The sequence below is a fragment of the Odontesthes bonariensis genome, chromosome 17 (assembly GCF_027942865.1).
Source record: "Odontesthes bonariensis isolate fOdoBon6 chromosome 17, fOdoBon6.hap1, whole genome shotgun sequence".
NCBI lineage: Eukaryota > Metazoa > Chordata > Actinopteri > Atheriniformes > Atherinopsidae > Odontesthes > Odontesthes bonariensis.
Genome location: NC_134522.1, coordinates 26367096 through 26390771, shown reverse-complemented (window position 1 = coordinate 26390771; position 23676 = coordinate 26367096). Strand labels below are relative to the sequence as shown.

The window sequence follows — 23676 nt, the reverse complement described above, 5'->3', positions numbered from 1 at the left end:
GAAAAGATGCCAATTTCATACAGGAACTCCCAATGATATTATTATCCCAATGTCAATATTATCATTATTATTATTATTAATAATAATAAACATCATCATAACATCAATTTCTAAATTCGTTTTAGATCCCTATGCCTTATTGACAGAAAATCGCTAAATAATAAGTTTCAGGACAGGTCTAGAAAGTTTTCTTTAACATTTTTATAGAAAAGCAAATTAATTATTTTTCATCAACAACGACTGATGTCAACTGTGTGTTTGTATTGCTGAGGGATTGCACCATCATCTGCGGCTGCGCGCTGCTGCCTGTAGCTGTCTAAATGGCCCATAATAAGATGATATTCCATGATGAAATGGGGGAAATCTTTTGTTTAAGAAGGATATATTTGTCTGTCGTAATGAGTATTTATGGTCCATGAAAACAAATGAATTTACACAGCACCAAGCAAGGTGTCCGCCTCGACAATGACCAGCATTTTACATAAAAACATAATGCTGCAGTCTCGCTAAACTGCTGTGTACACCTCTATTTATGGAATGGTTCGCCCCGTTGCTATGCTATCGTGTGTAGACATTCTCCAGGGTGATGGAGAAGAAAATGTAGTTACTCGGCCTGAAAAGATTAATACTAGAAACGTCGTTTGTTTTTGTGTGTACTGTGACAACCACAGCAATGGCCGGTGTAAGGAGGGTTAACGGGAAATTCTCTGGAGTAAACCCAGCCGTCAGGTAATGTTTATATCGTGTTGTGTTTACGGAAAACGCCTCACTGCAGCTGCCAAGCTAGCCTAGCTAGTGTTAGCTCCAACTGCTATCAGTTCGGCGACGTTCGAATATCTGGTATTATTTACGTTAACGGTACAAGAAACAAAACTGCTAATGTTTCCAAGGTGTGCACCCAACGGCAGGTGAAGATAGCTGGTGGAAAAGCGTATTATTCTAATTGTTTTAACAGCCAACCTGGATATTCCCTGAAATTAAATTCATTTTTATTAAGTATACTTCAACGTAGATTTGTGAGGTATTAATTCAAACTCAAAAGTTATAAAGTAAGGCTAATTATGCATAAATATTTCTAATAATGGTGATAATAATGATGATAATATTTTTGAAAATACTATAATTAAACTTACACATATAATTTGGTACCTTTATATGAAGCAAATGTACAATGTTTATGTAGAGAAATGCTGGATTAGTATGTCTGACCAACGTTTTTGGATATTCCAATGAGACAAATCTAACCAAAAGGTTTTCTCTCCCAAGTTGTAAATTAATAACCATAACAAAATATAGATATCTTTTCTTTTTCAGTTGCAGTCGCCTGCGTCAAGTTCAGGCTCTGGTCCATGAGGGGGTCACCGCCACTCCTGATGGCATCTTGTGCACTCTAGGTATGTTAAGTTCAACCTTTATAATATTTACAGTTCACTTGTATATCTGACCTAGTTCACTGCACTGGCAGTTTACACAGCAAACTACTCTTCAAAACATATATTAAATCTAACCATTTAAGTTGCCCTTTCAAAGCCAACTGTAGTGAAGTCTAACCTTCACTGGGAAAGTGTTGATACAGATATGTGGATGAGTGACTGGCAGAGAGCAGTTTAACTCAATGAGTGCACAAATATGTCGATTTCTCTCTCTTCATTGACATGTGCGAACAAGGTGAAGTGTTATGGTATTTGCAAAGGGGGGAATGGCCATCCTGCCTGTGTAAAAGAGATAACTTGAATTTGTATTCAGAAATTTTAACTAACACGTTTTTAGTACTGTCCACTTTGTTTTGTTGTTATTTACAGGAATGTGTGTATATGTAAATATTTTTTTTTTTTTTTTTTTGGTAGTCCAGTACCATCTCAATCGGCTGTTCCAGTTGATGAGCTCCAGCAGGAGGGTAGAAAAGCTCTTGTGCTCAGTAATGTGATGGCGTTATCTCAAAAGTGGTGGAAATAAACGCTTACATTGGTGCCTGAAAACCTACCAAAGTCTCATGTCTCTTCATAAAAAGTATGGATTAACCGACAGCCAAACTGACACCCACTAATGTGGGTATTTTATTTTTTTTTAGGAATTGACAGCAGATATAATGAAGGATGCGCTGAGCTGGCAAAATACTTGTTCTATGGACTCTATGGACGAAGTCAAGTGAACTTGGATCATGCCCTTGAGGAATTTCCTGAAGAAATGCTCGACGGTGGGTTTTGATCTTAGCAGTGTTGTGCCAGTTCACAGCTTTTTTGAACTAGTTCAAGTTCAGTTCATACATGCTCAAAGTGAACAGTTCACGTTCAAAGTTCACAATTTTAATTCTGAACTAGTTCAAAGTTCAGTTCATTTTACTTTTTTCGTGAGATATTTAAATAAATAGGAGGAACTTTCTCTCGTTGCGTTTCAAAAGAGAAAACAGATGTCACTCAGTTTTCAATGGAAAACAAATTCCAACGTTCATTTACAGTGATGTCTGCCGTTCATGACACATAATGTGAACTAATTCACGTTCAAGTTCTTTATTAAAAAACGTGTTGCGTTCAGTTCAATGTTCACGAAAAAATGAGCGTGTTCAATGAACGCGTTCTTTTGAACTCGTTCACGCACAACACTGGATCTTAGTATTTTTTTAAGACTTTTTTTTTTGCTTTTGTTTTGAATCAACTCTTAACACATTGCTTGTCTGCTGAACAGATGTGATCCTGCTGATAAAGGCGGAGTGTGTTCATCTGTACTGCAACCCACTGAACTACACTTACCTGTTGCCCTACGTGTCACACTGGAGGAACCTGCATCTTTACTGCATGACAGAGGCAGAGGTAAAACAAACCCACATCTTCACCCACATACCTATCTTTAGATTGTTTTATACTTCCTGCATGCTTAAGCCAGGTATGCGAACCGTATCAGGAGCATTTAGGTAAAATACATATATGGCCGAGTGGAATTTGCTCTTGTTTCAGTGCTTTGGCTGCAGAATGGAAGTGGCACATTAGTTTTCTTCAATGACATTGCATCTAATTGTACTTTAAGTTCAGTTTGTGCACACAGGATGCTGCTTCTTCAGGGATGTTGACTCACACTGGTGCAAAAACTCACAAGTTAAATTAAAGATTGCCAGATATTTTTTTTTTCATTGTGTAAAATTCTGAATTTGACCCTTTTGCCATAGGTTTTGTAAAACTGATTCTTACCCTTTAGACTTTAAGTCTTTAAGTTGATGCAATTGTCCCACTTCTTTTTACAGTATGAAGAAGAAGAGGCAGCAGAGGAATTCAAAATTTCCAGTTTTGTTTCTATGGTGCAGGACTGCCATCGTATTGGAGTACCTTACAGTTCCCAGGGTACATACCTTCACATTTTATTATCCAGATTCATGCACTATACATGTGTTTAAGAGATGAGCATAACCTGGCAAAAGAACATTACATCTGATTTCAGCTGTAATGCGGTTCACTGACCTACTTTACAAAATGTTACTGCATAGTTACATGAACAGCACAGATATTATACATCAACGGTTTTAATTTTAGGACACATCCAGAAGTTTGATATGTTTATGGTGGAAAAGTGGCCCCTAATTCAAGCATTCGCCCTGGAAGGCATTGGAGGAGGAAGTTTTTTTACCATGAAATACAAGGTACATTCAACACCAAAAACACTATTAACCACCCACGACTGGTAATGGTTAAGTGGTTCAGTGCTTCTTGTTCTGTTTGGTTGTATATGTTTTCTCCTTTTGCAGTTAATGGACATGAGTGAGAAGCTGTGGCAGGTTTACAACAGACTGGACCCGGTGTCTCTGGATAACCTACTGAAAGAGGTAAAATTAAGTTTGATTGTTTAATCAGCTTTCCCAGCTTCGACAGGAACTTTTTTGATACTTTTTAGTCAACACAAACTAGTCAAATGAAATTAAGAACATATATTTTTCATTGAAGATCCAAAATCTAAAAGTACTTTTTTGTTGATTGCCTCAGATATCTGTTCGATTTCAATTATCATCTGTTGTGTTCATTTATAGATCATCACAACATACTGTGTTTTGGCTGAGCAAAAGTCATATTTGATATCAGAATATGTGTTATTAAGATTGACACTGTAACCCATGTGCTGCTTAGGACTTGTCAAGCTTTGAGAAGCAGTGGAGCAGCTTCTTCTCCAGCATGGACCTGGAGAGTCATCTGTCTATCTTGGAGCTGTCAGAGGCGCAGGCAGGAGAGGTGTGCTTAAAGACAATTATTACTGCAAAAAGGCAGCAATGTCTCAGTGACACATGATATCTATCGCAATACGTTCTTTAAGTAAGGGGCTGGGGCGTTGATACTTAGATATTTAACTCATTCATTCTTTACACAAATAGAATTCTGACTGCATAACATGACTTTCTCTGTCACCAATTCAAGCACCATGTCTTATGTTTTCTAGATTTATCTTTTTAGGTCATCATTTAAAAAAAAAAAAAAGATTGATTCAAATCAACAGTGAAACTGCAATATAGTATGAGTAACACACATGTTAGGATTGTATATTTCCTACAAATTTGTACCAAGCCTTCTGCTTTCTGCAGCTGTTCTTTTATGATAAGTGAAGTGTAATATGCCAGCTTTAAAGCGCCATCTTTGGAGAGTGTTGCTGTTAATTTCCACTTCCTGACAAATGAATATGGACATGCACACAGAGAAAGTGTGTAGTACCGGAGAGAAGAATGAACCATCAACCCGGTTCAATTACCGTTTACAGCAATGAGTATTTTCAGACAGTTACTGTGTCTCTTACTAGAAGTACTTGGTTGAACGTAATGTGTATTCTCATCAATCTGCAGGCATTCCGTATTTACTACACTCATGGACTGATTTCAAGCAACATCACAAATAAAAGGTATATGTATATTAGAATGTGTCTAAATGCCACAATTACTGTCTAACAGATGTAAAATATAACAAGCGAAAAAAATGCATTGTCAATTAATCTGTATTTCTTCATTTTAGCAAAAGTCGTCAGCCCTTCATGCTGTTTGGGAAACATTCCTCTTTAGAGGATTTGGACAGCTATTCGTTCAACTTTCCCTCGGAGAGTCATCAGGTCCGCAACACAGGGCTTCAAGGTTCTGATGCCAAACACATGGTGAGAAGCAGCAGCTGCTCAGCATAGGAGAATAGCTGCATGTCAACACTCTGCGGTGGTGAAACGAGGCGGAACCGTGTGGGAGGGGCACCTAGCAAAGTTACCAAAGTGGCAGAGCAAAGACCAGCCACTGTCAAAATTCCAGTATTTCAAACAGCATTATCAGTTTTATCCAGGATTCACGTTACTCAAGTAAAAAAAAAAAAGAGAAAAAAGCTGTCTGCAGCACCATCTGGTGAAATAATTAGTGTGCTGTGTGCTGGACAGATTTCTAAGAAATCTTTGTGAATGTCCTGTGGCAAGAAACAGGACTGTGTGTTCTTATAGACACGATGTAGTTGATGATATAACATCATATCTCTCAGTTATTATTAGAGCTGCAGCGTGCTGTTTTTGGTATTTTTACAAACAAAACCAAACTCTCCCTTTTTAGATTCTACAGTGTGTGTCTCCCAAAGGACCTTTGGCCTGCTCTCGGACCTTTTTCTTTGGGACTACCCACACCCCGTATTTTGGTGAGTTATTGCGAGTTATTACCCCGTATTGATTCATTTCATACTTTACAATTTATCAGATTGTGAAATGTAGCTTTGTATAGAGTTGCAGTAGATGAAGAGTCCAATGAGGGCTTAAAAAAGTTCAGTGTTGTAAGAGAGGGCCCTTGTTTTATAGTGTCTTTCAAGCGTGATCTTTGTTTAAAAACTGTATTTCTTCAACAGGAAATCAAATGACAGAGCAAAAGAAAACAGAAGTTTTGTAAGTGATGAAATTGTTTGTTATAATGTGTAATAATCTCTCAGTTGCTCTTATGGCTGAACTTTTCAGAAGGGTGACAAAAAAAGAATTTAGTTTTGTTTTTTCAGCGTTTTGTCACAGATGTACTCGGCTGCCGTTCAGGGAGTTCTTTCTGGAATCAAATGCTTTTCCTGCACCTCTAGTGCCGCCAAGGTATGAAAAAAAAAAAAAAGAGCGCCGATTTTACACCATGTTGTAGCGCAACCAGTTGGTCATTCAGAAATATTTCTTTAGGCTCAGGATGTGGCTGAGAACACCTTTCTGATGGCATTGGACTCTGTGAATTTAAGCCATTACAGGAGTCCCCTCAGGTAGAGACCAATTTACACTTTTTTTCCACAATGGTATGAAGCATGAGACTATGTTAAATCAAAGCTTAGTATTTGATAATTGTTTTAATTGTTTGCCTTCCGCAGGTCCAAATGTGAATTCAGCATTCAAGCAGTGAATAAGCAAGGAATGTAGGTGTTAACAGTTTCTTACAAGTCAGTTGCACATAATTATATTTTCTCAAGCAGCTCCTTCAGAATCTCTTTATGTGGAATATGTTTTAAATTGATGCTTTCATAATATTGTACATATGCAACTTTGGATCTAGCCTGTACCAATTATTTATTTATTTTTAGGTTGATTCCTCTGACTGATGATGACAGTCGTTACCTAGTAAAAACAGTAAGTCAGATAAGCATATTTTTCTTTGCTTGATCAAAGGGTCACAATGAAATGGCTTGCGTTCGCGGCACTCTTGGACTAATTTGACTTTCTTTAAGGCTTCTCTGATTGTCCATGACATCCCAGACCTGCAGTGGAACAGGGGGGACCTTGGCTCTGTGGTTTTCTCTGAATCCTTCCTGGAGTCCAGCATCAACATTCAACAGAAAGGTACAATATTGATCAGAATAGATTACTGATTTAATCTACAAAGGAAATTTGATTTACATAATAAGCGCTATGAAAAAACCCAAAACAACAGATGGCTGTTCTAAAAATAGCTTGTTTCCTTCATCAGTTTTTGTATGTGTTATTCATTTTTTTGTGTTGCTCCTTCTCTGATTCTGCTGATCTTGCGTCTGTAGATGGCACTGTGTCCTCAGACAGCTGCTACACCATCCTGACTGCAAATGTGCCTCGCTATGCCTGCTGGCTGGTGTGTATGGTGCTGAAAATGCATCCCCTCGTCGTCCAAAGAACTGATAATGAGTTGTGTTTCGCTGTTGTTTTTGTTCTTGGAAATATATATATTTTTTTGTCGTTTGGTGCTTACATTAGATGGAATCTGATGTCAAGCAGTCTGAGCAAGCCCAACATCTCGCTAAGGTAAGTTCAGAAACCACACATACTGGAGACGTTTGTTGGCCTGTGTTCAGTATGTGTGTGTGTGTGTGCAGCTCGACACCCACAACATGTCTCTTACACAGAAAGAGGACGGCGGTTACCTGGGAACTGTTGTCACCATCGCAGATGCAGCATATGTGTTCTCCAGCAGCCAGCTCTCCTCACCTGAGGAAGGTGTGTTGCAAAAGTTGGGAGTCATTCCGCAATCTTGACTTTTACTTTGGCCATTTTTAGTTCCAAATCGCAATTATTCTGTTTACATTTTTGATAACTGAAACTTTGGTTATAGGGAAAATCATTTTCTTCTCTGAGGGATTCCTCTTCATCCATTCTCAATATGGGTGCATTACGCTGTCCAAGGATCACATCAGAAATATCAACTTCTATGATCCGGTATGCATGTTTCATATTTTCATTAAGTTTCAGCTGTAAATACATGTCGTGGTTTATTGTGGATCACATACATATGCATGTATTAAGTATGCATATTTTCTTGAATACCTGGTATCTCTTTGTGTTTGATCTGTGTGTATTCGTTTACCAGGACTCCAGCGGTGTGGCTTCTCTGTTTGTGGAGTATGAGGCCAGCCTGCTCCCACACCTCCCGTTCGCTCTGCACAGCTCTGATCAGTGTCTGGTCTTCGCTCTTCAGCCCAGATCTAAGAGCCACAGGGCTTTCTATTCCAAGGTAAGACTTCAAGCCAGGGACCTCAGGGTGAACGATACATGTGTACATTTTGATTTGTATGCAAAACTCCAAAGGATACTTTACATATTCTGTAAATTGTTTTTCAAATACTACTGCAGCAAACAGACATGATAAGGGACATCGAATGAAACAGAATAAAGAGTAATACTAAACTACAAGTATGTAGTTTAGCATGAATCAGTGACACAGAGCTAAAGCACATATGTTGTGATACTGTATCTATCAAAAAGGGAGATAACAAACTACTTGCTTATGTTGATGAAGATTCTCAGTTTCTACTTACTTAAACCTTTGCATATACTACAGTTACAGATTTTCTCTGATATTTCCTGTTAGCGTCACTAAAACTCTGACTGAAGCCCAGCGTTGATCTGTGTTGCTGAAGGAAGAATGTTACATTTGAACAAAGTTCTTTATTTGATAGTGAATTATTTTTGATTGATGGTAACAGAAAAGGAGGATGTTGTATTCTGAGACACAATACTCAGGCGTGCACCTTACTGTCTGGCCAGGTCAGTGCAGTGTAGCGGTCATGATCATTTAACTTCATCACTTGGTGACTGTAGAAACCTTATTTAACTATTTATTAAAGGGGGGAAAACCCCAAACTAATTTCGTACTCTTGTTTGACCAAAGTCTCCTCTTTGGTCCTCTGACCAAAGAGGTTGAGCTAAACACAACACAACTTGGCAGGCAGTGAGTTTAGGATTTAGGGAGGGTTGAAAGCATGTTACTAAAATAGAAAGAGATGTAGTGAATTCATAACTCAAGACAAAAAAAAAAGAGCATCACTGCAAACAGAATCCACTGCTTTCTTTGATTTATCTCGGGTTTTCGTAATTGTTGGAAACCAAAATTTTCTCGGAAAATTGGAATTCAGTTCATAACAGCCGAGCCCGAGTGTGTACTCGGAAAAAGAGTGTATGGTTGATGGGCCAGTTTGGGCTGAGCAGGGGAGGATCATATGGCAAATTGAAGGGATTCAAGAAAAGTTTGATTTAAGCATCATGCCTCGCATTCCTGCCACCAAAGTGGAAGTTAAGAAAATCACATTTTAAACATGTCCTTGTTGTAGGATTGTCACTTCAGAAATCAACCAAATGGATCAATTGCCCAGATTTTTGATGGTTTAATTGCACATTTGTTATAGTTGTACACAAAAATGTGCTGTGGCCCACTTCTTTGTTCTCGTCTCATTCAAGATACAGCTCTACTTGTATCAACCTTCTCACGTCTTGTTTCAGGTTTTGTCAGTGTGGAAAAACGCTGAATCTGGACTCACTCTGCGGTTTTTGGACCAAGAGCACCTGTCCTCGAACCAGAGAAACATGTACAGAAGTCTCTTTTGCTTTAATTATTGTACCTGCCACGTATGACTGCATGAGTATAATTTAAAAAAAAATTAGATACATTTTGTAACGTTCGTTCATTAAATCTTTAAAGACATAAATTCTAACAACTTTTTTTTTTTTTTTTTTCTTTAAGGCACAACAGACTCCAAAAGCTACACGACAGTCAAGAGCCGCCAGTGGCCAAACGCAAAGGCAGTCTAAAGACTTCATACTCCCAGCTGCCAGAGCAGGAAATGTTAGTACAAACGGAGCCCTAGACCGCTTTTGCATTGTATACACTTTCTCCCTTAATATTTCAAAGACAAAGGCAGCATGCAGGAATAACGCAGCTCATTCTGGCAGCTTTTTGCTTTCTTCATACTTGTCACACCTCAGTTCCACAACCACGGTCCTTTGCACAGGTTTTCAGTACATGTCTAATTTGTAAGGGATGCAAAACGATGTGCTTTTATCCCACTAACCCACCCTGGTGCTACATTTTGTTCAGTAAATAACTCGCATTCACAAAATTTCTTAAATCCAGTTCTGTACGAGCAGTTTCTTTCCATTACCAAACACATAAATCATTAGCCTCAAAAGACTTTTATAAAGGCGCCCCAGTTCATGCTTATTGTTGCCGTGTTCTGGGCTTTATCAGGTTTCTTCAGCACTTTGCCCTGAGCAGCATCAGTCAGGAGCCCATTCTGTATGACCACCTGGAGGTGCTCTTCCCCTCTGCAGAGCTGAGGAATCCAGCTCCCGGTCAGGGAGACAAGGTGAGCATGTTGACGTAAGGTGCAATGAATCATCGCTTTGGAAAAATATAGACACTGTAAATAATTTCTCTGGTTGCTTTCCCCTCTGCAATCCGAATTTAATAATGGTAAAGATGATACAGTAAATATATGTTTAATCTGTTCAAAGGTTGTCCTCACCATCATCACTGGGCTGCCAGGGAGCCACAAAAAGAGACTTTGCAACTTTCTAGTTCAACTGAACAAGGAATTTGGAAGGTAGGATAATTCACCATAAATACAGAAGCATGATCGATACGACACAAACAAAGGCTAAAATGTCTAAACCATTACACACATAGGTGGGTGGTGTACGAGTCTGACAGCTTCTCAGCCTCACACCTCCAGCAGTATTTGTCCGGCTTCCTCGAGAGCCAGAGACACACAAGAGGCAAACCCCGCCTGTTGCTTCTCACACCTGGGTAAGAAAACATGCTGATCAGAAATAAGGACTTACACAGCAGAGCAGAGATGACTTAATGTTTTTTTTCTCAAAGTGTAAAAGTAATCATCGGATATTAAGTGGCTTTAATGATATTAACATCATACTAGTAAATGTCACAGAATCTATGCCGTTTTGAGTATTTATGTTGAGGGGAATGAAATTTAAGAAATACAAATATGATTTACCGTACTTGAATGTCCCTACTTGCAGATACACAGATGTTCTGGATGTGGTTCAGGCCGTGCTCTTCCATCCTGACCCTGTTGTCCAAGCATGCTTCACCATAGGTGCTGTCACAGCTTGTGTGAACCCCCTTGCCTGCTGTATGGAGCATTGGTAAGATTTCAGGATCTCAACTCTGCTACTTGTACAGTGTACTCGTATGTTTAGTATTTGTTTTGTCCCGTTGTGCAAATGTAGAGCAGGAAAGCTAAAGCAAACCAGTGTTAAATGTTTTAGGTCAGCTGTTTTATCAAGTGACATATGGACAGAACATAGGATTACTGACGGGGCTGTGAAAACTGTTGAAGCTCCTGAGGTTTCCGGGATGAGGTTACATGACACTTTAAGCTATTAAAACTCAAGGCTTGGTTCTTTTTTTTCTTTTTTTTTTTCAAGAGAGGATCAGCCCTACATTTAATCGCACTCTACTTTTGTTGCAGGCTTTAGATGTAGCTTTCAGAGCTTCTCACTGTTGTAGACGACTGAGCTGCTCCACACAATATGACATACCACTCCAGTTAATAGGCTGTTTTTCATTGCACAGCCAAGCCGGCTGGCCACCAATACGTACATACAGATAAGTCTATTTCAGCTGCTTTTTTTACAGAATGCCCTGAGAACTGCTGCCTTTGTCTTCAGCAGAAATTTGAAAAGTATTTTGATTCTGCATTGTAGTTTTAATGAGTGCCAAAAGTGAACCAATGAATCTGGAAAACATCCAAAATAGAGACCTACTTGATACTACAGTGGAAAGCACTGAATTTTCCATGTGACACCTCTTCAGTGAGCCTCATCTCACTGTTTGTTGCCATAGATTATGTAGAGGTCTGTGGACCACTGCTATGGTGCTAATTGAGTGAGGTTAGACCAGCTTAGGCCTGACCTGCCTGTCACCCCTTCAGCATAGCTCTTTAATCTCCCAGATCCACATGTGTAACCAACGCACCCTCCCCAGTGAAGCTCATCAGTCAGTCATGAGCTATTCTTTGTGATAGATGTGGACAGTTCATTACATCAGGACAGGAAAGATAAATGCCTTTCAAATTACTGATCCCTGTCTGCGGAGTACCGAAGAGCTGCAGGGGGAAACTTGGCTCCGAATTGTTATCCAGAAGGCAATGTGCAACACTGATTGATATAAGTCAGGAAATTATAACAGTAAATCATATGAATTGGATTACAGAAAGCTTGTACACTGGTCAGTTGCCACTCACGGTCATGATGTCATGCTATAAAACAATGTCACATAATGGATAAGCAGCCTTCCAGCAGAGGGCAATGACATGGAATTAGCTTTTTTTATTGCTGCACAGCTTTGCCATGCGTGCCTTACTTATGAATACAGCTCTGTTAATGTTGGAATTATGGAGCAAGACATGGCTTAAATATGAGGACTGTTAACTGAAGAAATTCTAATGCACCTTTTGCATGTCTTAAATTGGGAACTTGAACCTTTCAACTGAATCGTGATTCAGCGGTGACCATTTCAGACAAACTGCATTTGCATTTCCCTGATGCTGTCATTCTTCACCTGATTCCCTTATGGATTGTAGATTTAATTTCAGTTCTTCTCTCTCTGGTCTCTCACTTCAGGTTTGCTTTGCCGAAGCTGTTGGAGCAGTGCAGCCAAGGTTAGTTCTGTGTGATGCTCTGTTCCACCATTTACTTCTCAACAGAAATATATGTCCATCCAGCCATCCATTTTTTCTGTACCCGTATTAAACATAAACGTGAAAGTAGCACATAAAAGTAATACATTTTCACTATTTCAATAAAAGTATTAGCTTATCTCGTATTTCATTACTTTAACCCATCTAAGTAAAGTTGGGGACATCGTCCTCTCTGGGCAACAAGGGGCTGGAAAAGAAAGTGGTAATAAAAAAAATGCAGCTGGAGGAGCAAGTTGCAAAACTAATTAAGTTAATTGGCAACAGGTCAGTAACATGACCCGAGAGAGGCAGAGTCTCTCAGAAGTAAAAATGAACAGATGTTGAGCAGCTAGAATCCTAGATCAGACCTGAACGGGACAATATTCCTCTCCCATAAGTCCATCAGCTGGGCTCCTCAGTTTCCAGATGTTTACGTACTGCTGTTAAAGGAGGAGGAGATGCCACGCGGTGGTAACCATGGAACTGTCCCAACTTTTTTGAGTGGTTACTAGCTGTTGCCAATTTTGAAATTCAACAAGAAAAGTTGGAACGGAAACAAACGGATAAAAAGGTTTATTATTATACTAGTGCTACTGCTGTGATACATGTGATGTCACAGCGTGATACGATTGCATTGAAAGAAGAATCTAAAGCCCTTGTTGTAGAATATTTAAATCTGTGGTTTCAGTGCCAGAGACCCTCGGTTTATTGTAAGTGTGGTCGGATTTTCATTGCAGGGCTTAGGTCTTTAACAACTTTCTCCGACCACCTTTCTCTAACCTCATGATGTTTTCCACGTCGAGGCCAGGGAACGCGTTTAGGAGAAGACCTTTTGTTTCTGGTTAGAATAACTTCTGTTACACAAAAAAAAAGCTATGAGCAATCTGGCCTGTATTGACACCCTCTGGCAACACTAAGCAGCCTAGTTTTTTTTTTTTTTTTTTTCCCAATATTTTTTTGGGGGCTTTTTATGCCTTTATTATATAGGACAGTGAATAGAGACAGGAAGCAAGGGGCAGAGAGAGGGAAATAACACGCAGCAAAGGGCCGTCCGATGCGGGATTCGAACCGGGGCCAGCTGCACGAGGACTGTAGCCTCTGTACATGGAGCGTCTGCTGTACCCACTACGCCACAGACCGCCCCAGCAGCCTAGTTTAATAACTTCATATCAGTCCATGGAAACTTGTTTTATTTACATTTCTGGGGTTTTTTGGAGTTTTTTCATCATTTCACTTCAGATTTGCTTTGTTTGTTCATGTAAACTCTTTAGTTAATGAATGAGCACTACTCAGTGCCACTGCTGATGGGGGTGCTACAGTGGTTTTTCATTTATCTGTTCTATTTCCATTTATTTTGTTTTGTGGTTGTTATAATTTATGGGACATATTAGTATTGTTTTAAAGGGACATTTCATTTCATTCTATTAATTTAGTTTTGTTTTAATATTTTAGACACTCAAATGTAAACATTAATAGGTCGAACACAAAGTAGGTTCTGCAACCTGTGTTCTCACACATGACAGCGTGTTTAAGAGCTTTTTTTCTGAGGACGTATATTTTTCATATATTTTATTTGGGTTTACTTCCTTGTCACCACCATCCCTGTGACTTGATCCAGAAAAATCTTGATTCAGTCAGCTGGGAGGGAGTGTGGTGCTGAGATGGGCTTTAAAAAAAAAAACAACAATCTCCATAATTTCCTCTTTTACGGAATTGCTTTTGATCCATTTTATATCACTTCAGCCGTTGGAAGGAATCAAAATGTCAGTTCAGCTTCTAGGTCAGAACATGACATTGCAGTAATGCTGGTGAATCAAACCTAGTGTTAAATAAGCAGTGGCAAGACAGGCATGGCTTTGTGTTTTCAAGAAAGGGATCCTTTTTCTCCTGGAATTCACATTCTCTTTGTGCCATGTTGTATGTGTCAGGTATTGTGAGTACAGTGGTGTTCACTGGGATGACAGCAGAGAAGCACCCTCTCATGCAGCATGTTCAGCAGTTGGTACGCTCTGCCAACCCCACAGCTGCCTTCATACAGGCAGAGAGAGGAGCTGTCACCAGGTAGGCGCCCACAGAATCATGATCAATGCTGTCGTTTGGCTGCTTTTATTGTTTCCTAAAATATTTCCCTTCTCTTCAACTTTGTTGGTCTATATTTAAATTTGTCGGGTCAAAGCACTACCTACTTCACACAGTAATATATAGTGAAAATCTCCTAGTACTCACCTGCTAATATTAGTCATTAGAAATTGCATTTCAGCCTAAAATGTTTCAGTAGACCAGTGAATAGTTAACTGCGTTGTTTGATGTTTTTTTTTTTCCTTGATCAGAAATGAAGATTTCAGCCTCATACTGTCTGAGAGCGGCTTCAGTGAGCCACAGATGCTGAGAGCGCGTTATGTCCTCTACCCTGGATGGTAAGACACTCATGTGTCCCCCTGTCTCCACGCTCAACATTTTGGCTGCTCATCGACAGATTTATCCCTGCTTCTGTTCGACAGATTTATCCCTGCTTCTGTTTTCCTCGGTCCTGCCTCCCTCTGCTTTAATTGCCACTCATCTGGAGTGGTGGGGGTATCGGCCGCTGATTGCTGTTAAGGCCCTCAGGGCATCTCGTGTTCTCTCACCAGTTGTCTGCTGGCTGCACAGTAACAAGCTGTTGGAGTTGCAGTTGCCATGTACACATAGGGGGTGTCTTTTCATTTGGACCTGGTCCAATCAGCCTTCATGCCTCAATGGTCAGCCTAATATGAACCTCTGCTAAATCCTCCCCTCAGATCACACACAGGCTATCTGGCTGGGGCTTGTACCTTTATCTTTTTAGTGTACTCGTCCACAGGCAGTGATTTGGGTGCAGTCTGTCTCAAAGATTTTCTTCAGGAGACGGGAAACTTTTTGCTTCTGCTAATGAGAGAGTGCAATGAATGTGTGTATTTAAAAATGTGTCAGCCACTCCCACAGTTTTCTCCATAAACTCCAACCTCTTTCTTTTGAGCAGCTGGTGGAGTGAACAGCTTTCCATCCAAAGATAACATGTGACCTAACACTCTCACTATTCGTGCAATGTGCTCACGTTCTGTGTTCTAGGTGCAAAGACCGCTTCTTTTCTGGTTCTGGGACTCTGGTCCTCACTCAGCAACGTGTTGCTTTCAGCCGGCCCCTAGAGAGGCCTTTATTTGTCAGCCGCTGTAAAGGTGAGATGGAAAGAAAGCACCCCCACCCCTCCCCCTCTGTTTTTTTTTTTTTTTTTCAATTCTTACATGTGACACAAGTTCCAGATATGAGCTGGTAGGATTTTCTTATTACATAAGCTGTCTTTACTTCCAAATATGGAGACAGCTGAGGTCTCAAAGTAATTATCAGCCTTGGCTGTAAAATAATTTGCTTTCCCAAAGGATGCGCTTATAGCGACTTTCCTCGTGCTGTGCTTTTCAGGAAAATGTTCATTTATGGGATTAATGTTGCTGGCTAAGATTTTTCTGACGGTAAACTTTCTGAATTGTTCTTTAGCAATCAAGTCATCACTGAGGCCAAGTCCCTTCAGAGGAAATGTTTATAACGTTTGGGGAAGAGTCCGATTTTCCGGTAGGAATGAAACATTTTCATCTATTTTTATTTTATTTTATAAAATGCATTGCCACCTTTGCTAACCTTTGAAAATTTCAGATTGCATTTTGAATTCCAGAGAACTTGCTGATGACGCATTATTTAACAAATGTGACTTCTCTCCTCTGTAAATATTTTCACTTCCCACTTTTGGGAATTATTAAGAGACAAGGTTGCTCTCAAAGAGGGCAAGAAGCTCCTGACGGTAGGCAAGTTGCCCGGTCGTTGTCTGGTGTTTAGAATTCAGCTCATAGATCACTGGTTTGGTTTCCTTCACATAGTTTCTCACTCGCATTACTGTGTGAAGGCCTGTGTGGAGTCATTGCATGAGGAGAGCGTGCAGGTGCCTGTGAGAAGGGTCGGAAAGTGTGCGGATTCTGCCGAGAGTTTGGTCCATGCAGGATGAAATGAGTGTGGCAGCTGTATGATGTTATGTGTAACTCCCTTAATATGTATCTCTGTCTGTAGGATAGCTTAATTTACATCACTTTTTTTGCTTTATTATGTTTTTTTTATTATGTTTTTTTTTTTGCATTCAATAAATTCTGACATTTGACATGATTTATCACAAGTCGTGTGAACCATTTTGGGATCAGAAGGACTCTATGAATGTGAAAGCATTAACACTTCGACCGCATGCTGGCACCGTAAATAGCTGCTGGAGCAGGTGCTACACAAGGTGTGAACGTAATGTTGAGACTTGAATGTGAACCCAGTCATGTCTGAAACCTCCAGACTCAGACCAGGCGATGGAGGTGTGCTACAATGCAGTGAGCGGCAGCCTTAGCATTGTCCCAGACGGGAGCGCTGACCCCAAAGAGGCGGACGCTCCCTGCTTCCTGGTCTTTGACGGCATCGGCCTCACTGAGGACGAACTGAAGGACTGGCTAAGGCTTTGTGCCAAGCAGGTTGGCAATTTCAAAAGCAGCTCTGCCTTTGATAGAAGTTCTCACTGAAACTTGTGTTGAGCTTACATCATGCTGTTTTAGCCTGGCATGGGGAAGTAAAGAGTTGTATAACCACAAAGCTGTTGTTTTTTTTCTTCTCTGATGTTTACAGAGGCAGTCGAAGAAAACAAAGAAGACTAAAAATAGCCTGTCACCTCAAGAAATCAAGAGCATACATGTGAGTGTCCATTGACTGCTAACAAGCTCGGTGCTGAAGGGAGCTGTGCTCCACTGCACCAGACATCGTTAGACTTGCATAAAGCAGTTCATGGTCATTATTTATAATGAAATGAATGATAATTCATTAAATATATAAACCAAGTAATATGTGTGAAGAGGCAAGAAAACGTTGACAGTACAATCGTTTTTCCATAGAGTGAAGGCACAGGTGCTCCCGCCTCTTTGCACACATGTGTGTTCACATGTATAATTATGTCATGAATTGGTTTCATAGTTTTATTTATTTACATGAAATGAGATTATATCACATACGATGATGTAACTAAAATCCATGGACCTACTCACTTTTGAACACTTGCCCCGGCTTGTCTTCCGTCTGTGGTTTAATGTATTTATCTTTGACCGAACATGATGTTCTTCTTCAGGTGACGAGGCATTTGGACCTACTGCCACCAGGTTACTTCTACAATGGCTATCAATACATCGACATCTTTGGAGAGAAGAGAAAGTTCCATCCCAGTATCCTTTTCCTCCCGGTTTTTTTTCATGGTTGAATCCCAGTCAAACTCAATCTGCCACGCAGGCTTTGGCGAAAGCAAATATCTTCAATACAAGTGTGAGCAAAGTTAGGGATTGACTTTTGCAGCCAGAAGATTGAAGAAAAAAAATAATAATCAGGACTCTCTATGTGTCCTTATCTGCATTTAATTTACAATTCATTTCTCTTTTCTTTACATTGTTGATACTGCAGACATGGATGAGTTTATCAAAGAATATATTGCTGAGGCCAACAAAGAGATTGAGCATTTCAACCACCAGCTGGAGGCCCAGGGACAGCCTGACCTGTTTGACCCATGATTGAATCTATGTATATTCCCTCCATCTGTCTTATTAAAATCATAAAAGGACCACAGCGGGAGGAAGGGGAGGGCACGGGGGAGTTATGCACTGAGCACTCCACTATAATGGGCAATGAGGAATCCCACCATTTGCATCTTCTGAAGAGTCTGCTGCTAAAGGTTCATTCCATCTATTTGTTTACAGTGTCACTTTGTTTCAGATTTGATGGCATGAAAAGGATAAGCTGAGGCGAGCTTTTGAACAGTGGCCTTGCATAACAGAAGCCAGTTACGTCATGCCATTGCTGCCTGCTTTACTGCCCACAACAATACGAGCTGTGGTGTTAGCACTGTGAGTTGGACGTCATGGTTTTCAAACGAAAGTGGCAAATTGATGTGGTCGCTTTTGCTAATTCAAATTAAGACATGTCAAGGGAGAAGATTACGCAACATAGGACCTCATCGTTAATGTTGTTACACACTAAGTCTGCAAGCTATGACACTGACAATTGAAGGAGGTTTCCAATCACACACTCCCACAAGCTTGTGCAATTCTGTTTATCACAGTTGACAAATGAATGCCGCTATTTCTGGATAGGCATGGGTGGCCGTGTGATGCCGGACGGCTCCCTGGTGGGGTTTCTCAAGATTTGCTCCTCCTCTGCTGTCACCCAATCCATGCTCCACCTGTTAGCTTGTTTGCAAGCCCCACTGCAGCAGAGGGTTTGCTTGGCCATAGAGCTGTAAACATTGGACACTGTTGGTGGCAGACGAATGATGCCGTTTATCACGTAGCTACAAGCCCCCCCGGTGCTTTATTTGGAGACTCTGAAGTGATTCTAATAGTTTGATATTCTAAAAATAATTCCGTCCCAGCAGCAAAGTGTCGTAGAGGGCGAAGCTGTCAAAACCACATTGAAATACCGAGTTCATTACGGTGCTACAAGTTAACAGTGATGTAGATACGGAGAGTAAGGCTTAGTCTCCCTGCAGCCTGGTGTGGATCACTCATTGTACCATTTCTGTTGGATGTGTGTGAACATTCCTGTTATCTAGTGTTTTGTGTCATAACATTTGGGCAGGACAAGGGAAAAATGAAAACATTAATTCAGGTTATCGTGGGGTTAGTTTTGAGTACACATGAGTTAAGCCAATTAGTAAAAGGCTTATCGGTGAAGTGATGTCACAAAGAGTAAGACTCTGTGTTTTGCTACTATTTGCTCTATGATTGCGTGTCCCACTGATGTTATATGCATGTCTTCCTCTTTTCAGGGTTCCTACACAGGTTTTGGAGTTCCTGTGTGTCAGAAATTGTAATTGATTATCAGTCAATGATTTCTCTGGAAAAAAAACCTGAGCTGCCATTTGTGCAGCTGCGTATTTTATATGGTGTAAGACACACTTTATGACAGATACTGATTTATAATCGGGGAAGCGCTTCAGAGTAAATGCTTGAATTTACAAAGAATTTAAATGTGTAGGGACCCTGCTGTTGTATGTGGAAATATGATGGCTTTCATTCACAATGGGGTTAGCAGTGTAACAAGGAGCATGAACAATGTCTCCGTCCAGCGGGTTAGGTTTGTCTTGAGTAATTAGATGCAAACAAGAGCAGTCTGAGACTGTACGCCTCCACCAAGGCTGGCTCACATCTCCCTCCCCTGGTAATCTTTTTATGCAAACATGTCTACAATACTGCAAACAGATGAACTCCACCATCCACGTAACCTCTCTGGCGTGGTGGATAAAGGATGATACAGGTGCACATAAGTGGGCTTGTTCTGCCGCTGCTGCTGCAATCGTATGATATATTTTATGTGAAACTCTGCCACAAACTCTACCCTTACCGGGAAAAACTTTTAACTGAAGACATGTTTGGCAAGACTTTGTTTACATATTCTTACGATACTGCGTCTAAACTCAGCCTAACACTGCTGGCCCCATCCCTTCTCCCAGTAGAGTCTACTTTGATCTGTGCAAGCCATACCATTTTTTTTCCCAGTTGTGCTGCTGTCTTTTAGACAAATCCTACATAATCTAAAATAACACCTAACATAACATTGTCGTATGCCTAGAATATTACCCCGGCATCTTGCACGTCACCAGCAGAAGAGGTGTTCACATGGAGATGATGAAATCACTTGAAGTGACACATTTCATGATCTCTTCACCAATTTTCTTTTGTAAGACGAAAGTGCAATTGTGCCGTGTGTTTTTCATAAATGCTCCTTACAGAACCCTCAGATTGCTCTTTAAGGATAAAGCCGCAGAAGCAAACGAGCCGCTAAACGCTCAGCCTCTCACAGCTGGCATTCTGCGCTTCGCTCAAAGTGCTCGAAGCGTGCATAACGGGTCAAGGGCCTGGTGCCTTTCAAAAAAAAAAAAGAAGAAGAAAGCATTACCTCGAAATTCAAACCGATTACGGTGCTTTTTAGAAATGGAGCTGGATAATGTATAACTTAATCCTTTGGTCCTTAAACTCTTATTTAGGCTGGTTCCTCATTTCAACGTTTCAAAGATGCACGCTCAAAGCAGTCTGTTTGGAGCAACAGTTGTTATGGTTCCCGTGGTTATGTAATACTGTAGAGACGTACGTTGACTGACACTGAAAAAGTTAGGAGGCAGTTAAATGGGAGACTGATGGCGCCAGATCTTTGAACCCGGTTACAGGTCAAAAAAAGCAGAGAATCTGATACCCTAATTGGCCAAGAGATTAAAAGCTAGTCTTTAAAGAGATGAGGGTTATGTAACATGTCTGTGATATTTCAATCTAATTACCACTAACAAATATATAGAACCACCTATACACAAGTACTACCACAAGTCTGACTACACTATATTGCATGTGTTGAGGTGTCGTGTGAATATGATACCACGTATATCCTGACAAAAAAAAAATGCCTTTCACCAAACTGGTACAGCAAAGAGAAAAAAATACCTTTATTTTACATATCTGCTAAGAATTTGAATTACCTCAAAGCGACAAATGATATTTTTGTAAGACTGTGAATTCAGCAGTTGCGATGCAAACAAAACGTTTCCTTTCGCACAAGCTTCTAAAAGCAAAAGCAGATGCAATTTCTTTTTGCAGGAAAAAAAACCCGAAACAAACTGAGAAATCTGATCGGTCCTGAGACGTTAGCTTTCTCTGATCCAGCAGTGCCTTGGCTACAGCTAAGAAAAGAAAAGAAGAGTTTAAAGCTGTATTCAGAGCTCCATCCCTCTCCCTTTGATAGGGAAGGAGGTGTTGTCAGGCGACGATCCGTCCTTCAACAGTGTTGGTGAAAGGAATCCATGGAGTCGTTCTTTAAAGCGATGTGTTGTCTTTTTTTTACAAAGCCAGAGGGTAAAGTAGGCGAGGTCACACAGAGAGAGGCTGTTGGCAGGCTCTGGATAATTCAGGTGCTCTTAAAAACTAAGCAAAGAGATATTGGGGAAAGGGGCTGGGTGGAATAGCTAGACTAAAGCCACTCTAATGCTTAAACTTGGTGGTCTATTTTTATTAACTAGCCTAGCAACAGAAGAAGTGCATTTGATTTTCCAAAGTAATACTTTTTTTTTCTATCTTGCGCTTTTTGGTCAATCTAGAATCACTAAATGTGACTTTTTTTTTTTTTTTTTTTAAAGTGTATGTACACCCTTCAAAAGAAGAATTGAGTGTGGGACTAAAGTTGGGTGACCCTTACTTATTGTACATGGGGCCCCTAACGGAGCCCTCCACAAGCCTCTGAGTGTGACTGCCACACGGCCCTCTGACAGACTGAGCACTCTGGTGTTTTCATCCTGTATGTTGAAGCTAGCTGTTTTGTAGCTGAAGTTATAGGACAAAAACAAAGTTTGGTGTTTAATTGGTTCTTTGTGAACAGGGAGATTGTGATGTTCTTGTGCTGCAGTTTGATGAAGCAGCGGGTGAGTTTTTTTTTTTTTTTTTTTTTCTAATTTTGAAGATTGGCTTTAATATTCAAAAAGACCAAGAGTTTGGCGCACTTCTTAAAGAAGTGGACATTTTTATGGTATTTTTGTGCTTATTGGAAGAAGGTAGCTGGAAAATGGATTTTTAACTGACCAAATATTTCAGTAGCCTCAGGGGACCGTTGATGCTAAGTGTTTAGGCTATTCTGTCCTATCAAGGTTAAAAGGGAATCACAGACTCTTCTCCCCCACAGTCCTCACAGACGGCGAGAAGACTTTGCTCAGGTGTAATTATTATTAACGTACCTGAGATTACATAGTTGCCCTTTCAAACTCAAGTCTTGGCGAAGTGGATGGAGGTGAAATTGCGGTTAATATCTTCTATCTGTAGCCACATACTAACTGGCCACATAACCGTGTACAAAAAAAAAGATGCTGTAATTCATGTCAAGGAACAGTTATGATTCAAGTTGGCAGGCGTTTGATGTCATGGTGGCAGAATTAGATCTATGTAATGAAAAAGAAAAAAAAGGGCTTATTTCTTCTCCACTATCTGCAGGCTGCCTGAAGTTAAAAAGGAAAAGAAAATCCAAAGTATCTTGTGATGAAAAGCAAAATGTCACTTCGAAAGTGCCAAGCTGACTTCCACATTTTGTTTTGGGGGTTGATCGCGTAAAAAGAGAGAAAAACCAACTCGCATTTGCACAAAACTACTGTAACTTCTGTTTTTTTCCTGTGACTGATGCTTTTATAAACTAACTGTTGTATTTATTGCACCACATAATGAATAAAATATTTATATGGCTGATCGATTGTCCTTTAATTATTTAAAGCAGCGTGTAGAGATTTGATAGGAATCTGAAGGTCTACAGGCTGTTGTTGTCCTTGGACTGTTTGTTTGGCTCTCAGATGTCAGCGCTGACGCTCCCAGCAGTTCAGCGTAGTAGTGGATTTGCCGCCTGGTGAGAGAACATGAATCCTCTCTGCTTTGAAATCTGGTATCTGCGCCCTCTAAAAGCAGAGAGCTCTCCTTTATCAGCGGGAACTTTGGCTGTACTGACCAACGGAGTGTGTGTAAGAGCTTGGATGTGTGTTTTGTGTGTAGTTGAGGAGAAAATGGCAGCTGAAATGGTGCTGAGAGAACGTGAGGAATCCTGCCCCACATATCCCTGCATTTCCCCGTGCTCCGTGTTTCAGCATGTGTGCCTAAAAAGAAAGGAAGATGGTGTGTGTGTGGCTGTATTTGTGTTGTTGCCAGGCAGATGCAGTCCTCCACATGGCTAACCTCTGACATCAGTGTTTCCTCTTCTCTCTCCTACCACCACTGTGTCGCCAGTTACTCCCCCAGCGATTCAGGGCGAGACTACCCGCCAGATATACACTTAGCTCACTTAAAACTCTCTTTCCATATCTCCTCCACCAGTAACCACCCTTTTTCTAACTGCCCACCGCTCTATTGTTGTATTTGTACTGAGGCACGGCACTGAGGCTATTTGTGGGCCATTATGACAGCCACATGTAAACACTCATCACTCCCAATAGTGTCTGCCAAAGACTGCTGAGTGGACCCAGTTCACTACAACAATGGATCCGTGTGCTAAATTAGCTCATTTTCATTCAGTGTGGTTGGAGGAGACTTCCTTTTCTTTTTTCCTCAGCAGCTACGAAGGTGATATGTTGCATGTTTCCGTAGAGTGGAAGGAGCGGTATAACCAGCCTTGACCCTAACTTAAGCTGTCCCTTGGGATTCACTATTTCTGGCGACATGAGAAGTTGAGTACATGTTGTTAGCAG

The 23676-nt window shown here is 40.5% G+C and overlaps 1 protein-coding gene across 2 annotated transcripts; it reads left to right on the top strand.

Moving 5' to 3' along the window:
- Positions 1–560: 560 nt before the first annotated feature.
- On the top strand, positions 561–22688 carry dnaaf9 (dynein axonemal assembly factor 9). Of its 2 annotated transcripts, none has more exons than XM_075447481.1 (37): positions 561–729; positions 1315–1394; positions 2072–2197; positions 2686–2810; positions 3239–3335; positions 3525–3631; positions 3737–3814; positions 4113–4214; positions 4817–4872; positions 4983–5118; positions 5552–5633; positions 5838–5874; positions 5982–6066; positions 6148–6224; positions 6330–6374; positions 6540–6585; positions 6684–6795; positions 6990–7060; positions 7183–7230; positions 7332–7422; positions 7538–7641; positions 7793–7936; positions 9202–9287; positions 9443–9544; positions 9947–10064; positions 10213–10301; positions 10385–10504; positions 10738–10863; positions 12343–12380; positions 14327–14459; positions 14729–14815; positions 15486–15592; positions 15909–15983; positions 16740–16912; positions 17064–17129; positions 17557–17650; positions 17883–22688. In XM_075447481.1, exons 1-37 carry the CDS (start codon positions 674–676, stop codon positions 17987–17989), a joined length of 3426 nt encoding a protein of 1141 aa, XP_075303596.1. In that variant the 5' UTR covers positions 561–673; the 3' UTR covers positions 17990–22688. The 2 variants fall into 2 exon arrangements, with proteins under 2 accessions (XP_075303596.1, XP_075303595.1); XM_075447480.1 differs by having other exon boundaries at positions 7302–7422.
- The last annotated feature ends 988 nt before the right edge of the window (positions 22689–23676 follow it).

What these genes read in the sequence shown, in the direction of transcription:
- dnaaf9 (XM_075447480.1), top strand. Translation starts at nt 674, where the DNA reads ATGGCCGGTGTAAGGAGGGTTAACGGGAAATTCTCTGGAGTAAACCCA. An exon ending in ACAGGGCTTTCTATTCCAAG is followed by an intron (nt 7,937 to 9,201) that starts GTAAGACTTCAA and finishes GTCTTGTTTCAG; the next exon opens with GTTTTGTCAGTGTGGAAAAA. An exon ending in TATGTCCTCTACCCTGGATG is followed by an intron (nt 14,816 to 15,485) that starts GTAAGACACTCA and finishes TCTGTGTTCTAG; the next exon opens with GTGCAAAGACCGCTTCTTTT.